At 43.4% G+C, this 24,936-nt stretch overlaps 1 protein-coding gene across 1 annotated transcript in view; it reads left to right on the top strand.

Moving 5' to 3' along the window:
• Positions 1-2,887: 2,887 nt before the first annotated feature.
• KPNA6 (karyopherin subunit alpha 6) overlaps positions 2,888-24,936 on the top strand; it is a 46,731-nt gene continuing 24,682 nt past the window's right edge. The window contains exon 1 of the mRNA XM_060140720.1: positions 2,888-2,947. Coding sequence (XP_059996703.1) covers positions 2,944-2,947 — 4 coding nt within the window. The 5' untranslated portion in view covers positions 2,888-2,943. The remainder of the gene's footprint in view (positions 2,948-24,936) is intronic.

Raw genomic sequence — 24,936 nt, 5'->3', positions numbered from 1 at the left:
GCCTGTGTCCTGTATTTCTTTCTCCTTTTCTTGCCTGTCAGGCAGAGAGCAGAGGTGTGGGATTCTTGGCCAGGACACCCCATGTGTGGCTTCTGGGGCCCCTGTGAGCTCTGCCTTCTCCGGTGGAGAAAAGATGAGACACCCGAGGTCACCGTAGCATGGTAGCTGCTGCTGGCTGAATGCTCGCTGTGTGCCAGAGGCTGCTCTACGTGTATGACAGGCCTTGTCTTAATCCAGTTTTTATGACAACCCTAGGAGGTAGGTGCTGTCACTCCTATAGATGAAAACAGGAGCTCAGGGAGCTATGTATCCTGACTTGCCCAAGGTAACACAGCTAGGAAGTGGTAGCGCTGGATCCCAAAACCCTCTGAAAGATAACACTACTATCCCAGCAGAATGTGATGTACTGATTCCCGGCACGCAGTCACTGAGACCCTGCTCTGTGTCAGATGCCGAGGTAGATGGTGAAGATGCCAAGACACAGAAACAAACAAGTCACTACACTGGGAGGGGTATAACAGTTACAAGGTACAGAATAGCACAGGGGAGAGAACATTTAATGCTCTCTGGACTTCTTGGAGGAGGGGATAGTCTGAGTTGTATCGGCCACTTCCTAGGTGGACAAGAGGGGGTAAAGGCGCTTCAAGCCGAGCAGTAGCATCCTGGGGTATTTGGAGAAGGTAAGCAGAAAGTGGTTCCTAGAGCAAGAAAGATAAGGAAAGTTGCGGGGAGGTGGGCTGGATCTGGAAAGGTCTGCAGGGACTGGATCAGGGAGGACCCATGGCTCTAGGCTAGGGAGGGTGTGTGAGCAAGGCCAAGGGCTTGAATGGAAACAAGGCCGCTTGGAAGGCCACCTGGCTCCTGTGGAGCATAGGATGGAGGGCTCAGGGGCTGGCAGGAGAGGAGACATGGTCATAGCCATTCATCTAGTCTGCCCGTGTCTCCTGAGCCCTTGTTTGGCTACAAGTTATGCAGATGCTCCAGTGGTGGTGTACAGGAGGCAGACACTGCAGCAAATGTTTGTGGTACCTCTGCTGAGGCAGGCATTGTGCCAGGCACTGGGACAGAAACAAAGATGAGGAAGATACTGTTCCTTCATAGACAACCAGGAGAGAGAGACACCTTGTGAACAACCTAGATTGCCAATTGCTGAGGAAAATGTGTGTCCAGGGCACCGGGGAGCAGAAAGGACAGATAGTCTGACTCTGTCTGGAAAGACAGGCTTTTTCAAGAAGGTGAAAATTGTATTCGGTCTTGAAAGTGAGTAGTTCACCTCATAGTCAAGGGGGAAGGGAGGGCATTGCGTTCCAAGCAGAGGAAAGAGCATATGCAAAGGCACAAAAGAAGATAGGAGCATATTTGGGGGAATGTGGTTCCCCAAATATGGATGGAGCCTGGGTTGCCTGGCAGGGAGTAGCCCAAGAAGGCAGTAAGGACCAGCCTAACTGTCAGATTGAAATGTTTGGGCATTACCTAAGGCCGTTAGTAGGAAATCACTAAGCAGAGGACATGATAAGGTCTCTGCTTTTAAAGAGATAATGGGTGCAAATGGGAGAACCTGGAGGCACACCAGTGAGGAGGCAGGTAAAATAGACCAACAGAGAATGAAGAGGTCTGACCTTGAGAAGTGGCAGTAGGAAGAGAAAGATAACACTCCCTTTCCTGACCCTGCGTCCTAGAATTGGCTTTTTGAGTTGTTTCCCTCGGTGGGCCAGGTCCACAACTAGAGGTGGCAATTTGTTATGACAGGACCTGGGCTTCCAAAAGATAGCTCCCTCTTGGGACCAGTGACTTGAAGACATAGCCTTCCTCTGTGTGTTGAGCTGGGGGACAGAAGGACCGGAATCCTATTATGCAAAAAGGGAGGGCTAATGTGTACCAGCCATAAGTTCCATGATTCAAAAGACACACGACAACGGGACTTCCTTGGTGGTCCAGTAGTTAAGAATCCGCCTTCCAATGCAGGGGACGTGGGTTCGATCACTGGTCGGGGAACTAGATCTCGCATGCCGCAACTAAGAAGTCCACATGCTGCAGCTAAGAAGCCCACATGCCCCAACTAAAGATCCCGCGTGCCGCAATTAAGGACCTGGCACAGCCAAAATAAATAAATATTAAAAAAAAAAAAAGATGTATGAACCTCAGAGCCTCAATTTCCTCATCTCTAAAAAGGGAGATCATATCCCTTTTTTTGTGTAACTCACAGATCTATTCATTCGTTTGTTTATTCATTCAACAGTTATTCATGGAGCACATACCACGTGCCAGATGCTGTGCTAGGTGCTGGAGATCAGTGATGAACACTATAGAACTGACTTGTGCCCTCAGAGAGCTTGCAGTAAGGCTAAATGAAATAGCTCTGTCAACTATAAAGCACTGCACCGGTCTCATTATTTTTCCACTTTGTATCTCCCAATAAGATTGTAATCGGGTTTACTCTAGACTTCTTCATTTCCTTATCGCTATATCCTTGAGCAAGTCACTTCACCTTTCCAGATGACTCCTTATTCATATATCCAGCTCAGGGTCTATGGGTGGTTTTAACTACAAAAGGAAGGAATACCTTTCTGGAAGAAAAAGTTTCTACGGGAGGAGACCTCACTACAAAAAGGAAATAGCAGAAAAAGCTGTGAAATCCTAAGCACACTTAACTTTCTTTAGTAGGTATCCCTCCCAGTTTTTCTCCACCCACTCCTTTCATATTCCATCCTTATTCCCCGCCTTTAGTAGCTGCGGTCTCTTTAAATGCGGTCGTCGCTGTGAACTAGGCGGTGGGGCCGAAAGCGCGTTTCTTCCCGGGATTGTTAAGTTGTTTGTCCGTTTCGGGCTGCCGTCCTGCCGATCCGCCATATTGTCTGCTGAAGCTGCCGCCGAAGCTGCCGCCGAAGCTGCCGCCGCAGCTGCCGCCGCAGCCGCCGCCAAGTAAGAGCGAGCGGAGCCGCGATGGGTGAGTAAGGAAACCAGGCAATTGGGGACTCGGTCTGAGGCAGTGTCGGGGCTTGGAGTCTGGCGAGAGCCTGTCTGCAGTCTGCAGAGGATGTCTGAGTCTCCTCCAAATAGGGTTGAAGGGAGAAGCCAGGCCGGGAGCGCCGCTCAGGCCAGTTTGGGGCCAGGTTAGGGCCCAAGCGGGGAGCAGTCTTTGGGGGCTGGTTTCGGGAACACCTTGCCACTCCTGGAGCCCCCACGTGGTAGCCCTGGGCCGGACCCCACGCGTTCCCGGAGGTTAGAAAGGGGCTGACCCTCCGGTCTGGGCCGGGCTCCCGGTGGCAGGCCCGGGAGGCGTTTAAGGCAGCCCTCTCCGGCGTGTGTCTGACCGACGCGCCTCTTAACTGGATTCACTGGTTGCCCTGAACTCAGGGAAACCCTCCCTCCGTCGCAGAGAGAGTTCTTTGGCGAAGGGACGCCAGGCGAGCCAGCTCCAGGCCTGTAACCAGAGGCAGCCATGCCGAAGGCAGCCTGGGCCGCTGAAGGCCGGGAGAACTTACCGAGCCGAGGCGGAAATGGGGTGGTTCGGTTGGGTTCAGAGTGACAGCCTTCGTAGTGGTAGAAAACCAGTGCCAAGATCTCGTAGTCATGTATAGGTCGGGGGCTTTAGGTTTCTGGGCCTGGCCCTGGTTAGGAGAAAAGGAGCGACCTGTTGCTCTTTCTAAAGGGACTCCAGGTAGCAAGGCCTGTGCTCAGAGAGAATACGATGGCGAAGTCTTTGGACTTAGGGACAGAACCATCAGTGGTACTTCTTCTCCAGCAATGAGAACTATTAAATTTGCTAAGCTCTTCCCGTGTGCAGGCATTGCTCTGATTGCTTTACATGTCACGTTTTATTTAATATGCACAACCTATTTATTGAGATAGATACTGCTATTATCCCTATTTTACAGATAAGGAAACTGAGGCTTAGGGAGGTAAAGTAACTTACCCAAGGTCACACAGTCAGTGGCTTAAACCAGGTTGATCGCTCCAGAGCCCTAGTTTATAGCTGTTGTTCTTTATGGCCTGGCCCCCAAGTGATTGGGCTGGAAAAGGGGGAAAGAAAGCTTTTAATCCTAGGCAGAGTTGTAAAAGTGTTTTGTATTTTTGCTAGTGGGCCCACTTTGAAATCTTTAATCTGAAAGAAACTGGAAAACTGCAAAGTGAATTGCTAACCCCAACTATTGTGGGTGTGTTGGGGGTGGGGCTTGAGATTCTGGGATTGAGTTTTGTAAGAAACCTGATCCTGAGGAAACATAAATTACTCCCTTGAGCTGCACGGCAGTGACTTTAGAATCAGATCTGGCATTATAATCCTGCCTGCTACTTCGTAGCTCTCATCCAGAGAAGTCACTTAAATGTCAGATGCAGTGATGCATGTGGAAAACATCCAGTACAGTCCACGATAAATGTTATTTTCTTCCTTTCTGAGCCTTCCTTTCCTCATCTCTAGAAAGGGGAGGGGGCAGGGTTATCGAGGTGTTTGAGAATTAAATAAGATACCACAGTGTTTGGAGACTAGTAAGGGCTCTATAAATATCAGAACAGATTCTTTTCCACCTTCAATAATGTTTTCAGTAATGTTTGTTCCTTTCCTTTAAGTACTCTGGTTTCCAGAATCCTCCATTAAGACTGATAGGCCTGTCCTTGTAGCTGCAACTTTATGTATCAATGAAAATTTTTAGGGGCTTTTATGTTATAGATTTTGTATTGGCCTTCAATTTCAGGAACACTGCTGCCTCAAAGGGAAGGGGCTAATATTTAGTTTATTAAGCCCAGTGAAATAAATTTGACAGTGATTTACTCAGTTTTTATAGATGGGGAAACTACCTCAAAGAATATAACACAGTTACAGCAAAGCCAGAAGTGAGATTCTTATCCATTTTGCTGCACATAAACCTCTAAGAAGACTTCAGGTGTGATTAAATTTAATCCTTTTCTGGTAAACTTTGAAATGAAAGTTCTTCAATAGAGCAACAGAACCTGACCAGGGTCCTGAAGGGGAGTTTTAGTCTAGAGTCAGGCAGCCTCCTCTCTTCTCTGCAACTCCATTTCAGGTACCTCCCCGCCACCCCCATCCCGCCTTGCACCTTGTCTTTCTGAACACCAGGCCATTGGGGTTTTTGTTTTGTGGGGTTTTTGTGTGTGGGTTGGTTATTTTTGTTTTTTTCTCTGATCCTTATACTACGGGGTGAAATATATCCTTACATTTAATCCTAATATCAAATCCGAGATAATTTGGGTTATCCCCATTTATAAATGAGTAAACAGGCTTTGAGAAGATTAGGTGATTAAGTCCAAGGCGGATGATCTAGGCCCTAGGGCTGGGAACACTAACATGGCCTGCGTCACACCTCCATGAATCTAGAACCTGCTGTGTTTCACTGCCTCTCAAGAGTACGCTCCTCGAGCTCTGGCCTATATCCTATACTATTTCTCCTGTGCCAAACTTCACTAGCCTTAACAGACCTTTGCAGTGATTTCATTGCTCTTAGGAACCCTGTGGGGTTGAGGCTTGCAGCTCTGGAAGTTACTTTTTCTAACCCTCCCTAGCAGAGACCGCAGCCTCTCAAGACTAAGTCTTGGCAGACACCGGTCATTTTTATCACTGTTCCTGCCATCCTGCTAACCAGGAATCTGGCAGCACCTTCCCAGCCCCAGGGGGTAGGTCTTGATTGATATAAACTAAACCAGTCATTGTAATTCTATCTCCCTAGGCTGTGATTGATTTAAGTATGGGCATGTGATGCAGATTTTGGCTAATGAATGTGAAGGGAAGCCTGGAGGACTTCTGAAAAGAGTTCCTTATTTGCCAAGTTTTATTCTGTTGTTTTTTTGCCACTTTATATTTTAACCCAGGTATCACCAAAGTGTGAGAGCTTCAAAGAGATGGAGAGATAGGAAAGCTATAATAGCGAACACTTACATAGAACTTGCTATGTGCTAGGCACTAAGTACTGTAATACTAATTCGTTTATTTCTCAGATTCTCACATTCTAGTTGAGAAAACTGAAGCACAGACAGGTTCAGTAGCTTAAGCAAGGTCACAGCTAGTAAATAGAGGAAATACTCAGGTAGTATGGTTCTAACCAAAATATGGGCTATTAAGGGCTGTGTTCTGCCTCTGGAAAGGAAAGATCCCTTTTCTGACTCTGAAATTGCCATTAGCAATGCTGGGATCATGAGGCAGAATTTAGGAATAAGAGCAGGCAGTTCTAAGGGTGAGGGTCGAGAAGAGATTCGAAAGAATCTGATTTCTTCATGATGTTTTTGGAACTGTCCTGTCACTGGGCTCTAGGATACTAAAAGCTGCTTCTGGTTTGCTGCAAGTAACAAAACCTTTCTGATAATGCCTCCAGGTCAGGAAGTAATTTATCCCATTTCTTAGTTTCCCTCCAGCCTTGCCCACCCACCCCACAATTCATAACAGCAACTTAGAGAGCTACTAAACTGTGTCCCACAAGCATCAAACTCACTCCCCCTTCCTGGTGTACCTTTCCTACATTTTTGTCAATGGTGGGACCACTTGCCCAGACACTAGGGCATAAGATAGAAATCTTACCTATCTTTGGTTCCTTACTCTTTTCTTCCCTTCCTATGTTGGCAGTTGTTGGATACTGTGATCCTGTTACTGATGTCTTCCCTAAATTGTTTTGTGTATGTTTTTCTCACAGCATAGTCCCACAAAGACTTAATTCTGTGGTCTTTAAAATTGCTAAGTCTCAGGCTCCTTGATGTGAAAATATGATAATACTATTTATTAATGTTGTTAGTGAAGTGTCAGTGAAGTACTAGGTGTCAGAAAATATTGTAAATTGTAAAGGTGTTGTTACTTCAGGTGCCTTCTAAATCTGTTCTATATAGCTTCCTTACCCTGACCAGTTCTGCTGCAGCAACGTTGCTAAAACACCCTTCTGGTCTTGTCACTCTTCTCCTTAGTTTAGGAACCTTCATGGACTTCTTTTTGTCTACAGGATAAAATCATAACCCATAGCGTATGGTATTCAAGGCCTTCCTATTGACTTTACTAGTCTTGTTCGATTTAATATTTATCCACATATCCTACATTCTACTCAGACTACCTCCTTGGTATGTACTTCACCTTTCCTGGTAGAGAAAGTGACAAAAGCAATCCCTTCCCCACCCATCTTTTCCTATGAAAATCTTGGCCCTTTTACAAGATTTAGTTTAAATGCTACCTCCCTCAGGGACCTTTCCCAAATATGTGTGTTATGCCTTCCAAACTGGAAGTGAACTGTCCTTCTGAATTCGGTAGCACTTTGTTCTTGCCTTTCATATAGCTCTTTTCATATTTTATCTTGTGTTACAGTTATTTCATTCTGTAATACAGTTAGAGCTTTGACCAATTGCTTAATCTCCAGAGATTGATTTTCCTCATCTCTTAAAACAGGGGTGATAGCATCTGCCTCATAGGAGTGTTAGGGTGATTAAATGAGCTAATGTTTGTAAAGTGTTTTAACGTGGTGTTTAGCACACAGTGAGTACTCAGTAAGTGATAACTAATTGCTATTAGTCATACAGTGAGCAAATAAAGTACTTAGTATATGTCAGGCCCTGTGCTAAATATAAAAGATAAATCAATTTGTCTTTTAGGGGAAGGCAGAAACATATTATGAATACTTGTCAGAAACATTTTTAGGGATTAGGCAGGCACCTGTTATTTGTTAATTTCAGCAAATGTTTACTGAATGCCTACTGTGTGCCAGCTACTGTTCTAGGCCCTGGAAATACAGCAGTGAACAAAACAGACAAAAATATGTATATATTTTTAGTGAAATCCTAGAGCTTAAAGTCTAATGGGTAATCGAGTAAAATCAACCAAATGTAGACTGGCGGGCCAACTAGAGTCCCATGCAATCTGATGAGGTCCAGCCAGTTGTTGCCATGACAGAATGTAGGTCTAGTGTTGCCTTACTGCATAATTTCGCATCCCTTTCCACAATCCCTCTCCCCCTTGAGGTTGGAAATCTGAATTTTCATATGATTTCATAACAGATTAAAAATTTTTAGATGTTACAAGTTAACTTTTAAAATCTAAACACATTTTGGGAATTCCTTGGCAGTCCAGTGGTTAGGACTCTGCTTCCATTGCAGGGTGCCCGGGTTCGATCCCTGGTCGGGGAACTAAGATCCCGCAAGCCGTGAGGCAAGGCCAAAAAATATATATACCGTATTTATTATAAAAGGATGAAAACAAGTGTTTTTAAATTTATTTATTTTATTTATTTATTTTTGGCTGTGTTGGGTCCTCGTTGCTGTTTGCGGGCTTTCTCTAGTTGCGGCGAGCAGGGGCCACTCTTCATTGAGGTGCACAGGCTTCTCATTGTGGTGGCCTCTCTTGTTGCAGAGCACGGGCTCTAGGCACGCAGGCTTCAGTAGTTGTGACACGTGGGCTCAGTATTTGTGGCTCGCGAGCTCTAAGAGTACAGGCTCAGTAGTTGTGGTGCACGGGCTCAATTGCTCTGCGGCATGTGGGATCCTCCTGGACCAGGGCTCGAACCCGTGTCCCTTGCATTGGCAGATGGACTCTTAACCACTGCGCCACCAGGGAAGCCCAAGACAAGTGTTTTTAAATGTCTTGCTGATCATGATAGCATTGTGTATTCAGTAAGTATTATTTTTAAGCATATTATACATTCAGAGTAAGGTGCATGAGAGAGTGTAAGTCCATATTTTAAATAATCTTCTAGATAATTTTAAATCTTTGGCTGACTTAGATCTGATTAACTGGTCATTATGTTATTTTGTTTTGTTTTATTGTGATGTGGCAGGTGAAATTCTGGTACTTAGGAGCTTTTACTTCCAGAGACATCAGCTCTGCTGTTTCTTTGTTCCTCTTCCTGCATTATTAACATTATCTTCCATTCATTTTCTTTTTTTTGTTTTTTTTTTTGCGGTACGCGGGCCTCTCACTGTTGTGGCCTCTCCCGTTGCAGAGCACAGGCTCCGGACACGCAGGCTCAGCGGCCATGTCTCACGGGCCTAGCCGCTCCGCGACATGTGGGATTTTCCCGGACCCGGGCACAAACCCGTGTCCCCTGCACTGGCAGCGGACTCCCAACCCCTGCGCCACCAGGGAAGCCCCATTTTTTTTTTAAATTTATTTATTTATTTTTGGTTGCGTTGGGTCTTCGTGGCTGTGTGCGGGCTTTCTCTAGTTGCAGTGAGTGGGGGCTACTCTTTGTTGCAGTGCGCAGGCTTCTCATTGCAGTGGTTTCTCTTGTTGTGGAGCACGGGCTCTAGGCGCGCAGGCTTCAGTAGTTACAGCATGTGGGCTCAGTAATTGTGGCTCGCAGGCTCTAGAGCACAGGCTCAGTATTTGTGGCGCACAGGCTTAGTTGCTCCACGGCATGTGGAATCTTCCTGGACCAGGGCTCGAACCCATGTCCCCTGCATTGGCAGGCGGATTCTTAACCACTGCGCCACCAGGGAAGCCCCCATTCAGTTTCTTGGTAGGACTCTAAGCTGTTTGTTTATTTTGTGAATGTTAATTTAGTTAAAACTAGCTATCTTGTAAATCCACTTAACTAGGCACACAAACTACAGTGTCATGCAGTATGATAAATGTGAATGAACTAGTGTCTTCACCTGATTGGTATAACTCCCAGTCTTCCTTCAGGAAAACTTGGCCACCTGACCAACAGATAAAAGTTGCCAGTATTAATAGGCTAATGCATAATAAAGGTAAGCCTTACTTATATATATGTAACATTCATATATATTATTTTTATATATATGTAACATTTGTATATGTTATTTATATACATATATATGTGTGTTAGTTACAACATATGTGTATGTTTTTCTTCCTATGTCCCAGTTGATTTTGTATCGCATACCATTATAAAATGATAAGTATTTTGAGTGGAGCAGTCCGCAGTACTATGGATTTATATAATAAGGGGGTCCACCCCGGCATAGGGGGATCAGGGAAGGCCTTTAAGCTAATGAGAGCTGATCTATGGATAGTTGTCAGTGGCAGAGTGAAATGATTATTTCACAAGCAAAAGATTGGTAGGCTAGGTGGGCTGGTAGCATAGGGGGAATGATATTTGGACCTTATCCTGATAACAGTGAAATGCCATTGAAAGGTTTTAATCTCAGAAGTGACGTGATCAAATTAATTTATTTATATTGCTTGACTGCTCTGGGGAGAATGAATTAGACTGCGATAACATTCCAACCAGGAGGTTCTTGAAGTAGTTGGTTCTTAAGTAGTGTGGTAGTCCTAGCAAAAGATGTTGATGGAGATTGAGGTAGGAACAGTGGAGAATAAGATTTAGGAATTTGAATTAGCAGGGCTTGGTTATTGGTTTCATCTGGAGGCTGAAAGTGGTTGGGGCAGGGTGGAATTAAGCATGACTCCTAGACCTCTTGCCTTGAGCAGCAGAGTGGATAGTGATGCTTTTAATTGAGTTGAGTTTAAATTTGGACATTTTTGAGGTATCTCTGTGACCTCCAAGGGAAGCTGTCCAAAAAACAACTGGATAGAGAAGTCTGGGGCTCAAGCGTGGGGTCTGGAGATGGAGATAGAGGATTCATCATCTGTTTATATATGGTAACTAAGACCATGGGAATCACTGATAGTGCCTATGAAAAATGTATATCATGGGAGATGGGCTGAAAAGAGAACCTCAAGTTTCATTAGCTTTAATGTGTAGGAAGAAGGGGATCAGCAGCCACAATTTGAAGAAAACAAGTAGTGATTGATGTCTCATAAACCAACGGAAAAGAGTATTTCAAGAAGAAGGATATGGCTATCAAGATTGAGTGCTGCCAAGAGGACGAGAAAAATAAGGACTGAAAAGGTCTATTGAATTTAGCATTTTGCACTTGATCAGTGTCTTTTATGAAAACAGTTTTGATAGCATGGAAGCAGATTGGAGTGGGCTAAGAAATAAGAGAGGAGAGACAAACTGTTTCAAGAAGTTTGGAATAAAGAGAAAAGGAACAGGTTAATGAGGCTCTTATAAAGTCTAGGCAAGAGATCATGAAGATCTGATTTAGGGTAATGGCAGTAGGAATGGAGAAGAAGAGACAGAGACAGTCCAGAAATAGGAAATAAAGCTGACCATTACTAGTGATTGGATATGGGGATAAGGGGAAAGGGGTTGTCAAGGGTGACTCCCAAGTTTCTGACTTGAAAAGCTGAGAAGATACTGGTACAGTTCCCTAATCCCTTATATCATTGTTTCCTCAACCTTTCCATTCATTATCACCTTCCTAAGAAGCCTTTTTAGACATCTTTTTTCCCTAATGCATCCCTCCATGAAATTTTAACATGCAGATATACTCTATATCTTTTTATGTACAGTAAGTATGTCTGTGCTTTATACATAAAATGAGTAAGCATAAGCTTGCTTTTTATTCAGTGCAAGGTTAAGAGTGACTAAACAAGATTTTTAGGTTAAAAGTTAAAAAGCTATTTACATTTAACTAAGTTTTATAGCTGTATTTGCTGAGTAACTTTTATTTACTTATATAAGTTGTAATGTATCAAATTGCATATGCGAATTAGTATTTATAAATACAGAAACAGTGTAATCAGATTTTTAAAAATCATTTAAAGTTGTTCATTTTCCAGCAAAAACAAAACAATAGAGAAAAATCAGTTTCTTAAAATTATTTTTAGTAAACTTTTTAACTTTTGCTGATATGAGAAAATAACTTTTAACTAGCTGCTAGATAGTCGTTCAGATATTGTTAACATTTTTCTTTTTAGCACTTGGCATAATTAATTGGGACACATTTTAATTTGTAGAATTAAATAATAAAATGTACATTTTTAATTTAATTATCAAAACCCATGTCACACACAGAAGCACTGAGGATCAAACATAAATAACATCCACAGGGCAAAACAGGCATGCTCAGGCCACCTCTTGTCATATGCCATCAGTCAAGAGAAAGTCCCCCAGTCATGGCTGTCTGTTTGCCATAGCTTTGTAGTATAGTTCTTGCATACTTTTTGTCTGCCTTTTATGAAGTGAGTGTCAATGCTGCTCATGTAATACTCAAGAAAATCCAGCAAGAAAAATTAGATACTAGGGAATAAGTCTTTATTTGTAAGGTTGAGCTTTGGGGGGCCACATACCATTGTAATATCTAAGTTCTCCCCCTCCCCCATGAACCAGTTTCACCCTTTTGAGTGCATAACACCTCCAGCAGGGTCTGGGATAGAGCCCTGTATAGTCAAATAATATTAATGTTTTCAGGCAAATCATTTGAATATTAATTGAGTGGGATTAATAAGGGCTATAAATAGTCTCATGTTAATTTTGTTCAGGTTTTGTTGCTAAATGTATTTTGTGTTATATATACTAAAAACCTTCTTATTTTCAGAGCTCTTTTGATTTCAGAATTCCAGATATGGGATTGTGGATAATGAAATGTATAAGGAATGTATGAGGAGCAGGTTTATGGAGATGATGACTTAAAAAGAAATTTTTTTTAAGCATTTGAGGTGCTTATGGAACATGGATAGAAGGAACCCCTTGAGTATTAGATATGCACTGCAGATGTAGATTTGAAAGTCATCAGCTTTTAAATCTTCCAAAGAAGCAATAATTGTAATGAGACGTGGTTAGAATTGCTTATCTTGGGGTGAGGTAAATGGTAGAGAACAGGCCCTTTCTGAAAACTCTGGCTTGGGACTTCCCTGCCAGAGAAGACTCCATGTTTCCACTGCAGGGGGCACAGGTTTGATCCCTGTTTGGGGAACTAAGATCCTGCATGCCACACGGCGTGGCCTAAAAAAACAAAACAAAACAAAAAACTCTGGCTTATTGGTTCTTACAGCCTAGCTTTGGAGGCAATGAAGATGGAATAGAAGGATAAAGGTTAAGAGAAAGGAGCTACAGTGTTAGGAGAAAGGAAGAGGAAAAACCACCTGCTAATGGAGAGCAAGAAAATATAGTCGTCCTCTTTGACTCTGACTTCTGGGAAATTGCCCTCATGGGGAATCGAAGGCTTTCAAAGTAGGTGCTGAGAAGAAAAAGGAAATACCATTGATTCAGCATTTAGACCCTAGACACTTTCACGTTACCTCATCAATCACACTGGGCTATAAAGTTTATTATTCTCATTTTATAGGTAATGGAAGCAGAGACTCAAAATAGTGGGTAATTTGCCCATGGTTATTCAGTTGGGATTGGAACCAGCTCACCTGACTCTCAAATCAGTGCTCTTTCTCACTACATCATATTGGAAGGAGCTGACAAGGTTTGAGGGGCAGCATTGAGTGTCTGTCCATAGCATGTCTAATGAGGACAGAGAGGGTTCCCTTTGTGTGGCCTCTCAGTCTGGCTTTTCTTCCCCATATTGTCCTGGGCTCCTCAGAAGATTGCATCCCAAATCTAGCTCCTTTTTGAATTAATATGTACAGGTTAAAGAAATCCTGCTTTTATTTTGTTACAAGGGCTGTTAGAAAAACCATTTCTCCTATTACCAAAGGTTGAAATGAAGAGCCAGTCAGAGAGATTTGTGTAATGCACCTACAGGCCATGCAGAACCCTCCTTGTCTGAAGACTGGGGATGGAGGGGCGGAGTGCTGCAGAATAGGGGCCAGCAGTTCACTGTTACATCCCAAAGACATTTTGCTTGTGGGCCTTTGTATTTATACCTCTCTAACCAAACTGATCTTGTCCCTCAAACCAACCGTGGGCTTTCTGATCTCTAAATCTTTGCTCCTGGTAAACTGCTGTCCCTCCCTACGCCATTACCTTTAGAAATATTAACCATCTAGCCTTCAAAGACCACTTCAGAACTCACCACACAGTAAAAATAGTTCTCACTTCCACTCTCTGACATCATTGCACACTTAGATTCATTATGCTTTTTGTTCTTTTTTTTTTTTTTTGCAGTACGCGGGCCTCTCACTGTTGTGGCTTCTCCCGTTGCGGAGCACAGGCTCCGGACGCACAGGCTCAGCGGCCATGGCTCACGAGCCCAGCCGCTCCGCGGCATGTGGGATCTTCCTAAACCGGGGCACGAACCCATGTCCCCTGCATCGGCAGGCGGACTCTGAACCACTGCGCCACCAGGAAAGCCCTGTTTTTTGTTCTTGATGCTGTGAGACTAAACTAGGTTGTAAAGCTTCCTGAAGGCAGAAGCTTCTGCACAGTGCCTGGCACATACATTTTATTAAATGAATAATAAATCACTTGTCTATTTGAGTCAGTTTGGAGATAACCATTTGGATTTCTCTTTTCACCTTGATTCCTTGAGCAGTGTGAGTGCTTGGGAGATATTCAGTGAATGTTTTTGCATTGACTGAAATGGAAGGTAAGCGCTTTGGTTTTCCTACTTTAAGTAATTCATTTTAGTTCCTTGTAGCACCTAGTGATAGTGGCAATGGGGTGTCGCTAGGAAGGTAAGAGCCTCCAGATTCTGCACAGTCTACAAGGAATATTTGGAATTTTTCTTTTGGAAAAATTGGACTGTAGCTATCCTGGGCCTCTCCTATGTCTCTCACCACCCCTTACTTCCCCATTCCTAGGTCTGAGCATTGCATTTATATATAGATTCAAGGGCCAAATGGACTAGTAAATCCTAGGAGAGAATTAGGATTAGAGAACTTGGACTATCAGCTATCTGGTTGATGCAGTATCTCAGTGTGCCATGCTTCACTTAGGCCTTGAGCTTTGAATATATAGTTGTGTGTACAGAAGATTGTTTTTCCCACATGATCTTTTAGCCAGACCTCCTGATTTATAGATTCAGCTTTGTTTCCTGGAGTGATCATTCTTCAGCCCAGTCTTGTGAGGATCTGCCAGAATATGAGGAGCCTTATTATGGCCCCATTATGGACTAATCCAGTTGTCCATAGAGAAGTCTCTCCCATTGTCTTGGTTATTGACAGTTCTGACAGGCTTACAGATAACAAACACCCTGAGAACCTCATGCCATCAGAACTGTTTCATACTGTTTCCTTGTTTGCAGTATTTCTTGGTCATAAAAAGCTCTGAGAGAAATTCCTGAAGTTTGAAAAACTATTACCAAACCTAATTCTACCTTACTAGTACAGCATTTTACTATTTACAAAGTGCTTTCATGTGTATTCTCATTTGATCTTCACTGTAACTCTGAGGTAGACAGGGCAAGGGTAACAAAATTGAGATACAGATAAGTGACACCCAAGGCTGTACACTTGTTAAGTAGCAGACCAGAAATCAGATTGTCTGGCTTTGTAGCTCCTTTCACTAATACCACACTATTCCAGTGTGCCTGTTGATATTCTATCCAGCACAGTGCCTTCGCTCAGCCTAAGTATTTCTTTTCTTTCTTTAAAAATTTATTTATTTATTTATAACTGGCTGTGTTGGGTCTTCGTTGTTGCGCACGGGCTTTCTCTAGTTGCAGCGAGTGGGGGCTATTCTTCATTGCGCTGGCTTCTCTTGTTGCGGAGCACGGACTCTAGGCGCGCGGGCTTCAGTAGTTGTGGCATGCGGGCTCAGTAGTTGTGGCTCACGGACTCTAGAGTGTAGGCTCAGGAGTCCTGGCACACGGGCTTAGTTGCTCTGCGACATGTGGGATTGAACCCGTGTCCCCTGCATTGGCAGGCGGATTCTTAACCACTGCGCCACCAGGGAAGTCCCAATGTTAAACTATTTTTTGGTTTTTTTTTTTTTTGCGGTATGCGGGTCTCTCACTGCTGTGGCCTCTCCCGTTGCGGAGCACAGGCTCCGGACGCGCAGGCTCAGCGGCCATGGCTCATGGGCCCAGCCGCTCCGCAGCATGTGCGATCTTCCCGGACCGGGGCACGAACCCGCGTCCCCTGCATCGGCAGGTGGACTCTCAACCACTGCGCCACCAGGGAAGCCCCCAATGTTAAACTTTTTAAAAAGATTTTCAAACCCTACACCAGAACAGGGAGGATTAACTCTAATGGTTGTTTTTGGTTTTCCTTTGAAGTGGCAAATAGCCTTCAAATGACTACCTAACCACTGCCAGTCCCTACAAAATTCTACTTCCATTCATATCTGTGTTGATACCTTTTTATTCATTCATTCATTCGTTCATTTAGGCTGTGCCGGGTCATAGTTGCAGCACGCGGGATCTTAGTTGCAGCATGCGGACCCTTAGTTGCAGCATGCAGGATCTAGTTCCCCGACCAGGGATTGAACTCAGGCCCCCTGCATTGGGAGTACAGAGTCTTATCCACTGTATCACCAGGGAAGTCCCTGTGTTGGTATCTTCTGATATTTGTATTCCCTATTCTTTTTTTTTTTTTTTTTTTTTGTGGTACGCGGGCCTCTCACCGCTGTGGCCTCTCCGTTGCGGAGCACAGGCTCCGGACGCGCAGGCTCAGCGGCCATGGCTCACGGGCCCAGCTGCTCCGTGGCATGTGGGATCTTCCCGGACCGGGGCACGAACCCGTGTCCCCTGCATCGGCAGGCAGACTCTCAACCACCGCGCCACCAGGGAAGCCCTGTATTCCCTATTCTTGGCAAGAACTGGACCACATGTCATTGACAGATTGAGTCAGGCAGTGGTTAGGGTGGTAGAATCCAAGAAGAAACATTGACAAACTTCTTCCAAGAAATAACAAAGGAGACCCCTGTGGCTAGTATGCTGTTGAGCAGAGTATATGTAATAGAGAGAGCTTTGGCTTTAGTCAGAAGGATCTGGATTAGAGTCTTCAAAGATCTGGATTAGAGTCTTCCATTTAGTAGCTGGGTCCTTCTGCAAGTTATGCCTCAGTTTTCTCACCTCTAAAATGGGGGTTCTAGGGACTTCCCTGGTGGTGCAGTAGTTAAGAATCCGCCTGCCAGTGCAGGGGACATGGGTTCGAGCCCTGGTCCGGGAAGATCCCCCATGCTGCAGAGCGTTTAAGCCCGTGCGCCACAACGACTGAGCCAACGTGCCTAGAACCTGTGCTCTGCAACAAAGAGAAGCCACCGCAGTGAGAAGTCCATCCACCGCAATGAAGAGTAGCCCCCACTCACCGCAACTAGAGAAAGCCCACGTGCAGCAACAAAGACCCAGTGCAGCCATAAACAAATGAATATTTACAAAAAGAATTTATAAAAAATAAATAAAATGGGGGTTCTGTATGAGCTTAGACTTAAAAGCTAAGCAAATTGTTTCTAAATCATTACCAATCAAATTTGAATTTTCCCTGGGAACATACCCTCTGCAGAGATTAGAGATTGACTTTGGCATTTTTGTTTTGTTTTGGTTTTTTTAGGCTGCACCCTGTGGCATGCAGGATCTTAGTTCCCCAACCAGGGATCAAACCAGTGCCCCCTGCTTTGGGAGTGTGGAATCTTAACCACTGGACCACCAGGGAAGTCCCTGACTTTGGCATTTTTGAAAGCTTTCAAAAGGCTTTTAGTCTGGATTTAGTAGATAAAAACTTTCCACCACGGTCAGAGACTTTGGAAAGCATTCTGGACTGGACTTGAGAAGACTGCTTCTTTTCACATCTAGCAGCAAGGACACAGATGTGTGATTTTTTTGGCAGGAGCATCATGATCCTTGCCTGCCTTGGTGCCTGATGGAGGTCTCCTAGCAGGACATGGAAATAAGTAACTTGACACAGGAAAGGAACTTATATATCACAGGAGTTTGTTAGTTTAGTAGATTGGTTCTATCATAAAAACTTTGAAGGCATCTCAATTAATGCTAAATTCATTAAGAAAGGACTTGTGTGAATCACTGGTTTATTTTGATTATCCTAATGTGCTATTGATATATATATTGCCTAAAAAGAATAAGTATGCATATGCAGAAAAATGAAGTTGGACTCCTGCCTTACATCATATATAAAAATTAACTTAGGGCCTTCCCTGGTGTTCCAGTGGTTAAGACTCCTTGCTTCCACTGCAGGGGGTGTGGGTTTGATCCCTGGTTGGGGAAGTTCTGCATGCCGCGCGGTACAACCAAAAAATAAATTAAATAAAACAGTAAAAATAAAATTAAAAAAATTAACTTAGATCAGAAACTTAAATGTAAAGAGCTAAAACTATAAAACCCATTTAAGAAAACAGGAGTAAATCATCCTGACCTTGGATTAGACAGCAGTTTCTTAGACATGACACTGAAAGCACAAGCAGTCTCCCACCCCCCAAAAAAAGATAAATTGGACTTAGTGAAAATTTAAAACTTTTGTGCTTCAAAGGACACCATCATGGATATTGAGAATTATGTAAGAGCTCACTCATATTGCTTTATTTTGGCTGACAGGTAGCTGACATGTCAAAATGCAAGTCAGTTTCAGTAATTAAATGACTCTTGGGTTCTGCTGATCTGCATTCATCTTTCCCCATTTTCTGTGCATATGTGTATATTCCTTTTCCAGATTTTTGGGTTTGGTATTTTTATTTTGTTGAATTTATTGTAAACCACTTCAGATCTTTTGGAAAACTGAAGTTTAAAAATGTTGAATAGAACATTTGAGAGCATGTATGTGCTGTGCACTGTGCTACACATTCTTTTTTTTTTTTGCGGTACGCGGGCCTCTCACTGTTGTGGCCTCTCCCGTTGCGGAGCACAGGCTCCGGACGCGCAGGCTCAGCGGCCACGGCTCACGGGCCCAGCCGCTCCACGGCATGTGGGATGTTCCCTGACCGGGGCACGAACCCGTGTCCCCTGCATTGGCAGGCGGACTCTGAACTACTGCGCCACCAGGGAAGCCCTGTGCTACACATTCTTGCTCTCAAAGAGTTAATGATCTAGAAGTGAGGTGATGAGTTGTGAACTAAAACATGGCCATTGGAGGTTGTCAGTGGGAACCAGTTTGTAGTAACAGGTAAACAAAGATAAACACAGATAAAGTTGGACACCAAAATGATAAGGACAGATTTTTATCAGTAATATACCATTGCAATAGGGAAAAGTGTGAACTGATTTCAACTTTGTGCAGAGGTAACTGGGTGTTTTAAAGGAAGGATGAGGGAATGGAGGTGGGGGTGAGAGAGAGCTCAGTAAAGTCAGGGAAATGAAAAATTACAAAATGCAAGGAAGGGGGAGGTGGTCCACATGAAACCCAACTGGGTTTGCTACTGGGGCTTATTGAAGGTAGTCTCCTACCCTCCCACGGAGCCTGGGAAACAGGAACCCTATATTCAGGTGTTGGCTGAAACAGTAAATTCATTTGGCAGCCTTGAGATTTTCTCAGGCAGGCACTTTAAGGGGGGCTAGGGTCATCTAGTGATGTGACCTTGAGCTGTTAGAAACTATGTTAGTGTTTTTTGTTCAAATCTTGATGGGCCAAGGTTGAACCTAGTTGAGAAAGGGCTCAGAGGAGCCTGGATAGAGTTTGGTTAAGGAGAGAATCTTTGGTACAGGTGAAGATCAGTTTGCCAACCTGTTGTCTTTGGGGAATAGAAAGTTCATGGCTGACTCTAAGACCAGATGAATGGTAATGGCATTAACTCCTAACTAGGGAACCTAGGAGAAGAAACTGGTTTAAGGAGAGAGAAAGTGAGGTGGAGATAGCCAGTATGCATTTGGAAATAAACACAGGCAAAGGTTGTGACAACAGAGATTTGGTACTTAGTGTAAAAGTGGAGGTTGAAGCTAAGGGAGGTCACTTGGGAAAGGGGGCTGCTTCTGCTGAGGACCAAAAGTAGAATTTTGATACACACTGACATTGAGAGATTGGCGTTGGGAGAGGAACACAGTATGAACCCTGAGAAGGAGTGGTTAGAAAGGTGAGAGAACTGGGAGAGGGTGGTGCCTTCAGAATCATGGGTGGAGTTTCAAGAAGGCAGAAGTGATCATCAGTGACAAATTAGAAAGTCAAATAGAATGAATACTGACAAGGTCACTGGTGTAGCTGTCTAAAATGTCTTTTTCTGAGCCATTTGTGTCCTGCAGTCTTTTTTTTTTTTAAGTTGTTTATTTGTGTGTGTGTGTGTGTGTGTGTGTGTGTGTCCTTACAACAGAGCGTCTCTATTCACTTTTCATACCAATTCTGGAGGAAACCTGTGCTTTCTGCGTTTCTGGGAAGAAATCTTTCTAAAATCTGCTTTTGGAAGTTCTGCTCCACTCCAGTCACAAGGAAGATTCCTTTGCTGTACATTTCTTCCCTTACCCTACACTTACTGGCAAACACTTGTTAAGCAACTGTTACAGCTACACCTTGTGTCTGGGACAGTGTAGGTGCTCGGTAAGTATTGACTAGATATTTGAACAGTGATTCAGTCAGCAAATATTTGTATATATCATAGATGCTGGGGATACAACAGAAGTTTTTGTAGAACTTACACAGGAGAACAGATACAGATTGTACATAGTGTAACGAAGGAAATAAAACAGGTGTTCTGACAAAAATGGAGTAGCTTACTTTGGGTTAGTGTGACAGGGGAAGGACCTAGCAATTCTAAGAGCTAGGGAAGAGCATTGTGGACAGAAAGAAAACAGGAAATGTGAAGACTGTATCCGGAAACAGCTTGATAGTTTCCAAATACTGAGAGAGCCATTGTGACAGGAGCATATGATGACTGAGGGTAAAAAGTTGAATGAGATGAGATGAAGATATAGGCAGCGCCTTAAATTGTGAAGATTTTACTTCTGCATGGGAGCAGTGCTATGCTCTGATTTTGTTGTGTGGTGATGGGTTGGGGGTGGGTTGTCGTAGTAACCAGGCAAGAGATGATAGTGACTTGTATGGGGTGAGAGAGAAGTAAATACATTCAAGATACATTCAGGATTTGTCAGTAGGTTAGATCAGAAAAGTGTGAGAAGGGAAGGAGTCAAGGATGATGGTTTTTTTTAACCTAGGATTTGGATTAAGTAACTTGTAAATGCTGTTGCTCTTGGTATTGCTGGGGCAGGGGGTGGGGGGAGGGTGTAAGAAATTAAGTTAGTTTTGGATACGAAAGTGAAGATTTCCATAGGTAGTTGAATATATGAGTTTGGAACTCAAGAGAAAGGACTGGGCTGGGGACATAAATTTGGGAGTTACGGGAATGGGTGAAATCACCTTGAGAGAGTGAAGATAGAAACCAATATGTAGATATAGGGAAGAGGAGCCATCAAGAGAGACTGAGAAGATTGGATGAGGTTGGCAGTGGTGCCAAGAAAACTGAGTGTTTCGAGAGAAGGGATTAGTAACTACTATTGAGGGGTTAAGAAGAGGACAGAAATTTCTATCCATTAGATAAGGCAATGTGGAGGTTATCGGTGACCTTGATAAAAGCAGTTTCTTTGGAGTAGAAGGAATGGAAGTCAGATTTGAAGAGTTAGAGTGAAACAGAGCACACAGAGATTCAACAATATTGGCAATGCCTATTTTTTAAAGTTGGTTATTTCATTATGTTATTATATCTTACACATAAAATGTGTAATAGTCAAGAAACATGTCACATTAATTTTATGTGAATGGAGACTTAGGGTACATAGATGACTTTCAAGAAGAGAGATCTGATTACCATCAAATTTAATATCATCTGGGCAACCTGCCATTAGATTCCTCCTGATGTGATGTAGTATGAAGCAAAGAACATCACCTATATGTATTCTTGCCAAAGTGTATTTTTAACCTGAATCTGTTATAGCCTCTAGACCCAACTTCCATTTTGCAGGAAACACACAGGATAGGGGTATAAATTAATGGCACAAAACTAGAATGTGGGGCATTCTTTAAGACATTAAGGCATTCTTCAGAGAGTCAATATCACAAGTAAATAAAAGGGTTGGGGGAAAGGAGGACAGGGACATTGTAGATTAAAAGTGACCAAATGGGGCTTCCCTGGTTGCGCAGTGGTTGAGAGTCCGCCTGCTGATGCAGGGGACACGGGTTCGTGCCCTGGTCCGGGAAGATCCCACATGCCACGGAGCGGCTGGGCCCGTGAACCATGGCCGCTGAGCCTGCGCGTCCTGAGCCTGTGCTCCGCAACGGGAGAGGCCACAACAGTGAGAGGCCCGTGTACAGCAAAAAAATAAAAATAAAAAGTGACCAAATGTTGGAATAATTATGTAATTTTAAAAACCGTTTTTACTGTTTGGAGTTACATACTGAAATATATGTTGTTGGAATGATATGCCAGGAATTTCCTTAAATGATACAGGGTGTGTGAGTAGATGGAAGCATAGATGAATGGCAGCTAGTTGATTATTGAATCTGAATGATTGTTGCATTGAGTTTCATTTTATTTACTATTCTGTCTACTTTTGTGTATATTTGACATTTTTCATAATAAAATGTTAAATAGAAGGCTAAATACAGGGCTGAAACTTGACTAGATTCTGATTTGGGCGAAAAAACTAGCTATAAAAGCCATTTTGAAGTAAGGAAATTTGCATATGGACTAGATAATAGGTGTTTCGTTAATTTTCTTAGGTTTGAAATGGTATTGTAGTTATATAAGAAGGTCGTTATTATGAGACAATTACTAAAGTAATTAGGGTGCAGTGCCAAGTCATGACATTTGTAACTTTAAGTGTTTAAATAATTCATAATAAAGAGGGCAGGTAGTCCTCTTTAATTAAAAAAACTATTTTTCTGCTGAAAAAATAGTTTTCCTATTCATTAGAACAGAAAAATAGGGCAGTAGCTTGGGGAGTCAGGTAGTCAATGAAAAGATTAGTGTCTGGCTGATTCTCAGTACGAAGAATTGGTAGGTGGTGAGATTCCTGGAACTAGTCCTACATTGCTCATTTTAGCTAACAAAGTTATAAATCAGTAGTGTCAAATCTGTTGTATACCTGAAACTTTTATAATATTGTATATCAACTATACCTCAATTTAAAAAATTTTTAAATGTACCAAAATTTTGCCATCAACTTTGTATGCATTCACAGCAGTTATCTACCAGGTAGACCAGCAAGAAGACAGGCAAAATTTAAGCCAGTCTTTGTTGTCATCTTTGATAAGAAACTCAGCCATGTAAGTTTTAGAAGAACATCTTTGAAAATGATTGCATTTATTAGTCTCTGTATCTGTCACTTGTGTATTGTGTGTTATCTTCCTACCCTTCCAATCCGAGCATCATAGCTGGTTTCATCCACTTTGGAGGAAGTTTGATTTAATTAATTCTGATGGTATAGGTGTTCACAAAGGGTCAGATATACTTCAGTTTTGTGGTTGGTTGGATTTGTGGTCTAGGGAGAGAACTCACTGCAAAAGAAAAACCTGTATTATGAGGTTGAATTCCTAAAAAGTCAGATATGGTGGGTGGAGGGGGGAATCTCTTAGGCAAACGTCTTTGGTACTAGTTTTTTTTTTTTAAGATTTATTGATTTATTTATTTTTGGCTGCGTCAGGTCTTAGTTGTGGCATGCGGGATCTTCGTTGAGGCATGCGGGATCTTTCGTTGCGGCTCGTGGGCTCTTCGTTGCAGTGCACGGGCTTCTCTCTAGTTGTAGAGTGCGGGTTTTCTCTCTCTAGTTGTGGCACGCAGGCTCCAGAGGGCCTGGGCTCTGTAGTTTGCAGCACACGGGCTCTAGTTGAGGCGCACGAGCTCAGTGGTGTGGCGCGCGGGCTTAGTTGCCCTGCGGTGTGTGGGATCGTAGTTCCCTGACCAGGGATCGAACCCAAGTCCTTCGTATTGCAAGGCAGATTCTTTACCACTGGACCACCAGGGAAGTCCCAGTACTAGTTTTCAGTTGCTCCTGGTTCTTATGCACTAATTAGAAAATTGATTGCCAGTAACTGTTTGGTTTTTTTATGTTATTTCATTTTTTTTAACAAGATAAAAATTTAATGAAAATTAGTCAGTGGTCAGTAATTCCTTTTTTTTTTTTTTTGCGGTACGCGGGCCTCTCACTGTTGTGGCCTCTCCCGTTGCGGAGCACAAGCTCCGGACGCGCAGGCTCAGTGGCCATGGCTCACGGGCCTAGTCGCTCCGCAGCATGTGGGATCTTCCCGGACCAGGGCACGAACCCGCGTCCCCTGCATCGGCAGGCGGACTCTCAACCACTGCGCCACCAGGGAAGCCCTAGTAATTCTTAAGTTAAAATGACTGTGAGTAAATAGATCAAGATGGATAGAACCTAGTCTAAGGGCAGGAGCCCAGGAGCCAAATTGAATAGAATTATGTGTCTTATCAGAGAATGAAAAGAAGTTGTTCTCTGAAGTTGGATGAAAAGAGAAGGCCTATGGAATTACAGGGTCTAGATCTCAGTCCCAGCTTCACAACTTGATAGCTAAATGATCTTGTTCAGTACCTCTGAACCTGGTTCCCTAGCTGTTAAGTGGATATGCTCCTAATTGACTAATCTTTCTCATTGGATGTTGTAGAGGTCAGCTAGATCTTGTGTAAGAAAACATTTTTTAAAAAGAGAAGCATGGCGCTGGGGTTTATGTAATTATTTAATTGTCCTCAAACCAAGGGCTGTTTAACAGCTGATTTCACCCTAGCCCTTGTTAAAATTAAATTTTGTTTGGCTGGCACAGTGTTATGAAAATTGAGTGTGAGCCCAATCCCTGTTGTCCTATTATAACTGTCCCATTAAAAATCATTAGCTGGGCTTCCCCGGTGGCGCAGTGGTTGAGAGTCTGCCTGCCGATGCGGGGGACACGGGTTCGTGCCCCAGTCCGGGAAAATCCCACATGCCACGGAGCGGCTAGGCCCGTGAGCCATGGCCGCTGAGCCTGCGCGTCCGGAGCCTGTGCTCCGCAATGGGAGAGGCCACAAGAGTGAGAGGCCCGCGTACCGCAAAAAAAAAAATCATTAACTTCTTGAGAATTCCCTGGTGGTCCAGTGGTTAGGACCCAGTGCTTTCACTCCCGTGGCCTGGGTTCAATCCCTGGTCGGGGAACTAGGATCCCACAAGCAGTGAAGCACAGCCAAAAAAAAAAAAAAAAAAAATTCTTTACCTTTTAAGGCATTTGAGTTTGTGGTTAGCTGAAATTCTGGAATGGGAGCAGATTCGTTTATTGGTAACAGAGCAGTCCCCAACCCAGAATTCTGATGGATTTGCTGTTGTGCTCCCTTTGGCAGCACATATATAGATGGATTTGCTGTCACCAATTGCTTCCCTTTTCAGGAAATGAAAAGA

Source organism: Lagenorhynchus albirostris, chromosome 2 (assembly GCF_949774975.1).
Source record: "Lagenorhynchus albirostris chromosome 2, mLagAlb1.1, whole genome shotgun sequence".
NCBI classification, from domain to species: domain Eukaryota; kingdom Metazoa; phylum Chordata; class Mammalia; order Artiodactyla; family Delphinidae; genus Lagenorhynchus; species Lagenorhynchus albirostris.
Note: the sequence above shows the minus strand (reverse complement) of the source record. Positions and strands in the feature narration are given on the sequence as shown.